Source organism: Parasteatoda tepidariorum, chromosome 3, assembly GCF_982258835.1.
Source record: "Parasteatoda tepidariorum strain Cologne lab strain chromosome 3, Ptep-v5.0, whole genome shotgun sequence".
Lineage (NCBI taxonomy): Eukaryota > Metazoa > Arthropoda > Arachnida > Araneae > Theridiidae > Parasteatoda > Parasteatoda tepidariorum.
This window is the reverse complement of record NC_141757.1, coordinates 3,705,871-3,715,442: the sequence shown is the minus strand read 5'-3', so window position 1 is coordinate 3,715,442 and position 9,572 is coordinate 3,705,871. Positions and strand designations below refer to the sequence as shown.

The following is a 9,572-nucleotide window of genomic DNA, read 5'->3' as shown; positions in this document are numbered from 1 at the left end:
AATTTCGAACAATTACTTGTGGGTCTAATCCTTACCTAACTAAACCTGGCATGATTTTCTCTGACTACTCTAATAAAATTATTTATAATATTATTAAAGAAGGTTTTTCCTGGATTATCACTAACAATCAAACCTATTTTAGAATTTATTAAGTAAAATGAAATTAATTCTACTGCGACTTTTGATTTCCAAGATCTTTTTAATGGAACTCTTCTTTCTAAACTAAAAGATGTTCTTTTCAGTTACTACTGTGATTACAAATTGGTATAAAGAACTAAAAACTTGTTTTGCTTCATCTAATAATATAAAGCCACCAAGAAAGAAAGAAAATGAAGGCAAAAAAATTTAAGTTAAAAATATACAGAAAACTTGTTAATTTTCTTAGTTTAATTTGTTTTTCCCTTTTTTGTTTTTAACCTTTTAACGTTATCGTGCTATATACATATGAAACAGGTGTTAGAAACAAGGTACAAAGTCTTCAAAATAAGTTTTAGTACTATACCCACGCAACGTATAAAAGAAACTAGATCATACTACAGTCCATCCACAGTAAGAAGACGACTGAGAGTCAAATTACGGTATGAGACCCTTAGTTCAAGGTTTACATTAAAAGAAGGAAGACGGGAGATCTTGTGGTGGAGGAGTCTGACTGTGTACAACTGGTTTAATTTGAGACCATCTGGACTACGATATGTAAATGAGAGAGATATATTACAAATGAATCCTCCTCAAGTCAGCTGGAGAAGTGATAGTGTCACACTGTGGGCACACTCTCTTGCTACCCTGTAAAACACAAAAAAGAATGTGTCAAAAATAATCATCTTCAGTCACAAAATGGGTCTTGTTTTGGCTATGATGGCGTGCGCATCATATTTGGACGTCATCACACTTTTCAGTTGTGTTCAAGAGTAATAGTAAACAGTGCGCATGCGTTGCTATGGCGACCGCTGCTGTTTGATAATTCTTTTGGAATTCTTTTTATCACTTTTAATTTTGTTATGCGTTAAGTGGGTGAGTTTATTTTTGAGATATGGGACCAGAGAGACCCCCTAAATACTTCTTGAGTTGTGAATAAAATAGAATTTCATCATTTGAACAGTATTTTTGTTTTTATTGTTTTGGTTAAGAATCAGAAGTTCTAAGTTCAAACAGTAGGGGAGAGTGGGGTCAATTGTAACAGGGTACGATTGTAACAGAGCAAAAATTTCGAGTGTCGGGTTCTAGATTTGGTTCCTAGGTGATGCACAAGGTGTATTTAATAAATCTACATGTACACCCCTGATGGCAACCATTTTTATGTACTTTTGAAAGAGTTACGTCACAAAAGATATTTTCACGCCACGCAAGTACTTTTTTTGGTATTAGAATATTATATTGTAACAAAGTAATTTTGTTTAAACAAATAAAAATTAGTAACCGAATACGTAAGTGGACACTTTAATTAACATTTCAATAAAAAAAACATTAGTTTTGCTAATTAACTAGCATTGTTTTTAACAAATGAAGCTGAAATGGCGTCTTGAGGACAATTGTAACAATAAGTAAAGGGACGATTGTAACAGCTGAAAATAAATAATCTTATGTTTACAAACCATTACTTAGCTCTTTAAGAACCACCAATAGTTTCCTATATCATTTATATTATGTTGCATGTGCATTATTTTATTTGTCACCTTTCACAGCATAAATTAACATTTTTAACCCCTTAAAGTTAAAAGTTTAACCCTTTAGGTTTCTGCTCATTATTATTTTTACTCCTAAAATATCACTACTATTTTGATCAATAAAAAAATATATCACAACTATGATAATATGTATAATTAACTATGTTTTAGTTGAATTTATGAACTGTTACAACTGACCCCGTAAGTGGGGACAATTGTAACAACTGCACGACTGTCAAAAATTGTTAATAACTAATATAATAATATTTAAAATCAGGTATTTATTTTTTTTTCTAGAAGAGGATAGTCTACTTTACTCGTCTGTCAATTAATACTAATAATATATTGGATTTTTTGTTAGTTAAAAATAGTTAAGTAAAAAATGTTACAATTGACCCCACTCTCCCCTATCGTTTTCAATACTAATTCAGGTGAATATCACAAACAAAAATGAGTAAGAAAAAAAAAATAGACAACAACCATTTGAAAAGTTATTCTAAAGCCGGCCTATAAAGATGTGTGAAAACGCATTTGACGAAGTGTGGGCATCTCAATTTTGATGAGCTGCTGAAACGTGTCATTTGTTTACGTTAGCAACAATTCTTTCTATTCTATTTCAAGTAAGCATCAATTATCTTAAGTGGCACATTCCATATACTTTCACAAAGATTTCAATTCTTTCACTATATATTTCTTACTTACAACAAAGACCATGAAGCCATGTGGAATATAAACAAACTAATTATACGTGAAAATAAACGTGAATTAAATCCATGTTAATTAGCATTCTAACTTATGTGAAGAGATTTAGCTCAACTTTAACACTCTATTTTGTTTATAAATGATCAGCTGGTGATGATGTCATAGGTCATATGTGTGTGCAAGTACCCATTTGAGAGATACTTGTTGATTTTAATAATTATCATCGAAATCTTGTTAAATCAAAGAACAGTTTAATAATTTTTAAAATAAAATTTTGTATGTTCTAAAGCCCAGATAATCCTTTTCGGAAAAACGGGCTATGTAATTCAAAGTTATAGTTTTACCGACTTACGACAATTGCGCTTCAAAATTGTCCGAAACAGCTGGGTTACGATAATGGGATTGCTATCCCATTATCGCAAATTAAATGCAAAATTAGTTTATTTAAACTATATGCAAAACAAATTTAATTAAATTTGGTGCGAAATTAATTTTTTAAATTAAACTAGTTAGGAGTTTGATTTAAAAAAACTAGAGGTGAATTTAATAAACAATGAAACTGTGTCCCTTGGTGTTTAAAACGTCTAATCCCCAAAAATATTGATAAATAAATAAATTTAAAAAAAATAAAAAAAGCATTGGAAGGAAAAAAAACACAAAAAAGTCCTTTGAAAAAATGTACCTTTATACAAATATACAACTACAGTGAATTCGCGGTAACTCGAATCTGATAGGACTGACGAAAAACTTCGACATATTGGAAGTTCGACTTACCGTTAGTTTCGGTTTTGGACTTTCAGAATATTGTCGGATTATTTAATTAATGCTTATTAATTACAAATCTTCTAAATGTTTATAATATTTAAAATCATTTTTCCGACAAGCACTTTATGATACTCTGGTCCATCGGCTGCAACTTTGCTGCTGTGTTTGGCGGGAGAAACTGCAAGTTTACTGCTTTCAAATTAGGTAGATCTACACTATGCGCTGTGCATTTATCCATAAAGAGTATCACTTTTCTTTTTTTAGCGAAGAATTTCCGATCCAATTTTCTTACATAGTTTTCAAATAAAACTGATGTCATCCAAAACTTTTTGTTCGACTTGTAATCCAAAGGATACGTTTTTACATTCTTGAAACATCGGGGATTTCGGTATTTTCCAATAACAAGTGAGGGCAATTTCTCTGTTCCAGACGCATTTCCTCCAACTAGGACAGTCAAACATTCCTTGCTCATTTTACCCCCTGAGCAGTTTTCATCCTTAAACATCATAGTCTTATTTGGAAGACATTTAAAAAATAAATTCAATATTGAAAACATTTTAACTGTATCCTTGAAGTAAATTTGGTAACGTTTCATTTAACCACTGTTCACATACTTCAAGAGGGACAGCCTTAGCTTCTCCATGAAGAGTGCGAAAGACATTGTGTGTGCGTTGCAAAGGAAGGGGCAAGATATCAACTCCTAGGTTTTTTTTCTTGCTTTAAAACATCCAAAAAAATCGAGTTAAAGGGAGTAAAGTTCGAGTAATCGAGAATAATTAACATGAAATTGAAGATAAAAGGGTCGGGACCTCATAAAAAAAATCGAGTTATAGTAATATTCGAGTTATCGTACTTCGAGTTATAGCGAATTGACTGTACATGCAAATTTAAAGTCCGATTCGACTTGGACCGTCGAACCCGAATTTAATTAAATAATCATTCGAACGTAATTAGATATTTTTTAACTAAAATGCTAAGTTTAATTTGAAGTTGTCTGAAATGAATTTAAACTTTTACTACTTTACTTATTTTTTTTTCAATTCCTACTATTAGTTCACACTGTCACTATATCTCGTTCACATTTTCAATCCCCAATAAAATACTTTTTATTCATCCTCTGAAGATCAATTACATTTTTTTGTTTAAATTTGTAACAGATGCTACTGGATGTTAATACAGTTTTTTCAAATATCAATTCATTCATTAAATTCAATTAATTAATTTCAGTTTTATAAAAATGAAAAATTTTTAATTATTGAATAAAAAGTAACTAAAATAAAATTTTTCTTTGTTGACTTAAGTAAGAATTGACTTGAAAAAAAATTTTTTTTTGTTTCATATTACTTGTTGTAAATACAATTCTACAAAATGTACTAGCCTTGCTATAACTAATGTATCAATTAGAAGTAGTCTCCTCGAATTGAATCGGTTGTTCAATTCATATAATTACTAACTAGGTGCTTTTTATTCTTTTTTTCCTGGGCTGTTCTTTCCTGGTTCACCGATGTGTTTTTCTAAAGGGTCGGAAAACGAAGCAAAGGTTGCTGTGGTCATTTGCGTAAGAGTCGTTAACAGTTTCATTAATTATCCGCAATGATGAGGAGGGGAGGGGTAGGGGAATTAAATTGAAATTTCAAATGAGCTTTAAACATGTGGCACCCGTTATCGTTTATCATAATTGTTGAGGCGAAAATTTTAAATGTTTGTCACTTTCTTACACGAAGATTTTTTTTTTTCCTTGCTCATTTTTAATGCTAAAACTTTTTTATACGGTAAGTTTGTCCTGATAAGTTTTCAGTTTTAGCAGATTTTTCTTTCGTTTTTTTATTTTATTTAAAAAGGCTAAAAACTCTTTCCAACCTTCGTCAAAAAATTATTTATAATCGTACTTTTAGTTCTGCGGTCTTTTTAAAGAGTAGAAGCGGAGAAATAAATAAAAAAATAATAATTAATTGACTCTTTAAAAAGTACAATTTTTCCTCAAAATAGTGTCGCCTTAACACTCTTAAAAGAAGTTTTATTTTCCTAAAACTTAAGGTACTTTACAAGAGGGAGAAAAAAATTAAGCGAAATAATATGTAAATTTCTATAAAAACGAAATTCTTAAAACGCGTTACAAAAGAATCTTACTACTGACTTACTTACTGCATCACAAAAATATACACGATTTACATATGTTTTTTCAATTCCTACTATTAGTTCACAAGTCTCCTTCTATCTTGTTCAAATTTTACATCGTTCATAAAATACTTTTTATTCATCTCCACTCAACATCAAACACATTTTTTTTTTAAACTTGTTATGAATGACACTTGATGTTAATGTAGTTTTTTCAAATAGTAATTCATTCATTAAATTTAATTAATTAATTTTAGGTTTATATAGAAGAAAATTTTTTAATTATTTAATAAAAAGTAACTGAAATAAAAATTTTCTTTTTGACCTAAGTAGGAATTGACTTTAAAATTCTTTTTTTTTTTTTTCTAATATTACTTGTTTATTTTCAATTACATTTCATCAGGTAAACTAAAATAATAAACTATTCAAATTTTGACCCGACATTTTTGAGGGTGTTGACTATGAATAATAAAAATATTTTAAAATATGTATTGGCAACTTATAAAAATCTCAGGGTAGTGAGGAAAAAAAAAAACCTTCCATTCTTTCGAACCAAAAAGAAAAAAAAAAATTTTTTTTAAAAGGAAAAAAGGAAACTTCTTCCTTTTCCTATTTAAAAAAAATATAAAAGTAAATGAAATAACTATCTGAAGTACGATCTTCTAATTAAGAAAGATATAAACTTCTAATACAGACTTATGAAGAATACTACTACTCCCCGATGCATAAATAAAAATATTTCCGGAGCATTTTCTACCGATCTTGTGATTACAGATTACGTAAGGCAAATAAAAATCGATTTTATTTTTAACTTAAAAATTACAAATCCCATGAAACAAACAAAAAAACAACAAACATGTTCTCATAAATTGTTTATTCAACGCTACAGCAGAGACTGCCCGCTATCGTTCGTCAATCCTCGGAACTGCTTTCCTTTCAAAAATCCTTTATATCTATCTTTTATAGTTTTACATTAAAAACAATGCTCCCCAGAACAGAAGCTCTTTTTAGATCGCTTCTATTACCCGATTTGTCTTTCTTATTTGCTTCTTTGTACCACACCTGTTACCGCAAAGAACCGAAATCAAGAGAATGTCAACAATCACATAGTAGCTTCGGTGAATGTCCGAAATATTTGTTATACCTGATTCTATATTAGTTTATTCGTTGATATTATTATATTTATTCGATATTTTAATATCTGCTGAGGATAGATTAGGAGAAACATCAGCGTTCGGAGAATGTTACGAGATTCTACTAGAAAGTGCAATATTTTGTCGCTCTCTATTAAAAACTACCGCTTAACTTAAATAAAATTATTAAGACTCTATTTCTACAAAAAAAAATTTGAAAAATAAAAAACATTTTATTTCCACACAAAAAATTTTGTTCTATGATATCACCATTACAACCGATGATACAAATTCTAACTTATAGCTTTCATATATTCAAATAACACATAAATTAAAATCTAGCTTACAACTTACATATATTTAAATAGCAAATAAATAAAATTTAGTACATTTAACACCGGACAGTGGCACTGAACCTTAAAAAAAACATTAGTGTAGGGTAGACCTTGCACTTAGCTATACCTAGTATATATTTCGGATATTTTCCAAAGCGACTAAGTGATTGTCAACATTCACCGGTGGAAGTCAACAACCACACGTTTCTGTCATTCACAGTTACAAACCTATTTTGCTGATTTTAATCGACACTATAGAACTGTAAGTTTAAAAGAAAGGTGGTAGTTACCAGTGATTTCAGCCAACAGGTTTCGCAGTGCACATGCCAACAGCAAACAGAAACTACAGGTTTCTTATAGGACTCCTAAATAACGAGAAATAAAATACAGTTATTATGGCCATAGGTAAAAAAAAGAACAGCCTTATTGTAAATTACGCACATAAATGTCTTATATAGTTGAAAGCAAAGCACGATCGTTTTCTTTTTAATATTCATTTTTTCTCACTATTAACTGCATCCAATTAGAAGGTAATATCAAATCAACATTTTCAAAAGAGTCAGAGAAGGGAAAAATGACAGGATTGCCATTTTTTTACTAACTGAATACCTGTCGTTTTATAGGGTGGGAATAAAAAATAAATCATCAAGAAATCAGTATTGAGCAACTCTTCAAAATGATGCCCAGTATTGATAGTCCAACACAAATGATAATTCTTCTTCCTTCATTTACCTCTCCTGGAGGCTTTTACATTATTAGATTACATTACATTATTAGGCTTTTACATTACATTATTAGGCTTTTACATTATTAGATTATATTACATTATTAGGCTCTTACATTATTAGATTAATCAAAACACGCTTTTAGATGTTCATCCCATTTTATAATCATAGTAGTAACTCAAAAGAACATCTTTTAATTTTGAAAGGGGAATGCCATTAAGGAGTTCTTGGAAATCAAGTCACAATAGAATTAATTTTGTTTAATAAATTCTAAAATAGTTTGATTGTTAGTAATAATTTTATTTAAGCAGTCAAAGAAAATGGTGCCAGGTCTAGTTAGGCAAGGATTAAACCCACAAGTAATAATTGTTCCAAATTTTATATATATCTATCTATCTATATATATATAATATATCTTTTTTTATATATATCTTTCTTTTTTCTTAAATAAATGTCAATTTTCAAAAATCATTAAAATTGTATAGTTAAATACCAACCTTATTACTTATAAACTTCTTTAAATTGTCCAGTATATTACCTTGCGCACATCCATTTTCGGGCTAATCCATGGTAACTAACAAAGTAAACGCGCTTAAGTACTACAGTAAGAACGCGTTATAAAACAAAATCTCTCTGTTTACGCCTTTACCTCCATTTGAGATTGTGTAATCTGGCAATCTTATTACGAAAGTATTTTAAATCATTCTTGAAATCTTATACTAGGAATAAATTATAAATTTTAAAAAGAACGCATAAAGTTTTATTATTATTAAAATAAATTTCAAACATCACCGATGAGTGGCTCAAGGCAAACGCCCCACTTGCCCCACCTTTGGGGACTCTAGGACCCCTCATTTCTAATGACACTACTGTACATTTGCTCGCTATTGATACTTACTAAACACACTTGACATTTTATGTCAACAAGACTCGAACAAGGATTGTCTTCCTCCATTGATTGCTTTGAGTCTGTTGGACATGATGCCACTTCTAAACTGTAAATAAAATTTTTTAAAAATTAACAAACGAGAGACGAAAATGGATTTGAATAATGATGACGTCAGAAGATAACTTACTTATTGCAGGAGCTGCTGTCTGCTAGACCAGATTTTGTTTGATCTGCAATAGAAGAAGATATACGTCATTGACAGAAAAATGAAATTTCAATTAAAAAGTATCATTAAAGACAGATACTCACCGTCGCTTAAATGTTCCTGGAAAATATTTCTGGAGAATGATGAATTAAGGAATTATTTTTGCTTTTACAGTACTGTAATCATGTATAAAACAGTCAAATACTACAATTCCAAAGGAGAGTTGTGCAATGCAGCAGAAATCCCATAAGAAAATTGAAACCGATAGAAACTTTTGAAGAAGAAAGTAATGAAAAATATAAAAATGACAATCGAAGCTGACGTCGTCAGGGGTTACAGTTATCCGGAAGTCATAAGAACACAAAACCTTTTCTAACTAAAAATTGCTCTTTCTGTACCCTAAGGGTTTTGTAAAAAATCCAAGAAGAGAGAAAAGAAATAAAAAATGCAAAATAAAATACAAAAACAAATTACACAAACTTAAAAACTTCTGAATCAAGTATCGGAAAAATTTGCCATCACGGGGGACTTTTTGATGGAAATAATCCACATTTGTATTCATTACATAAACCTTGTTTTTGTATTTTGTGTTCTTTTCTCTCCTCCTTGACTTTTTACAAAATCTTTTGGGGTACAGAGAGAGCAAATTGTAGACATTTGTCCTGCTCTCTCAATAGAAAAGACTTTGTGTTCTTATGACTTCCGGATAACTGTACCCCCTGACGACGTCAGCTTCGATTGTCATTTTTATATTTTCCTTTATTTTCATTTTTTTTTCCTTCTTTAAAACTTTCTATTGGCTTACAGTATTGTAGTTACAAACAAATTAATAATTGTTGTTTAAATTAACAAATAATAAATAATTTTACTTCTGATTTTCTCTTTACTTTATGATTTCAGTTTTAATATTCGATTATAAATGCTGAAGACTTCTTTCAAATTTAATTTTTTTGAACGAAATTAATTTATTTTGATCAATACTTTTCTATAAACTTTAAAATAACTATCAGTGTCTTTCCTGGGGGGCTATGGGTGG

General features: G+C 29.8%; 1 protein-coding gene across 2 annotated transcripts in view; it reads right to left on the bottom strand.

Annotated features, from left to right (window-relative positions):
* Positions 1-390: 390 nt before the first annotated feature.
* LOC107451065 (uncharacterized) overlaps positions 391-9,572 on the bottom strand; it is a 74,866-nt gene continuing 65,684 nt past the window's right edge. Inside the window, exons 10-14 of one of the 2 annotated variants that reach the window (XM_087158611.1) lie at positions 8,641-8,669; positions 8,519-8,561; positions 8,341-8,437; positions 7,008-7,082; positions 391-783 (exon numbers count right to left, since the gene is read on the bottom strand). In XM_087158611.1, the coding sequence (XP_087014737.1) occupies positions 712-783; positions 7,008-7,082; positions 8,341-8,437; positions 8,519-8,561; positions 8,641-8,669 (316 nt within the window). In that variant the 3' untranslated portion in view covers positions 391-711. The remainder of the gene's footprint in view (positions 784-7,007; positions 7,083-8,340; positions 8,438-8,518; positions 8,562-8,640; positions 8,670-9,572) is intronic. The other variant, XM_087158612.1, reaches the window with a different exon arrangement.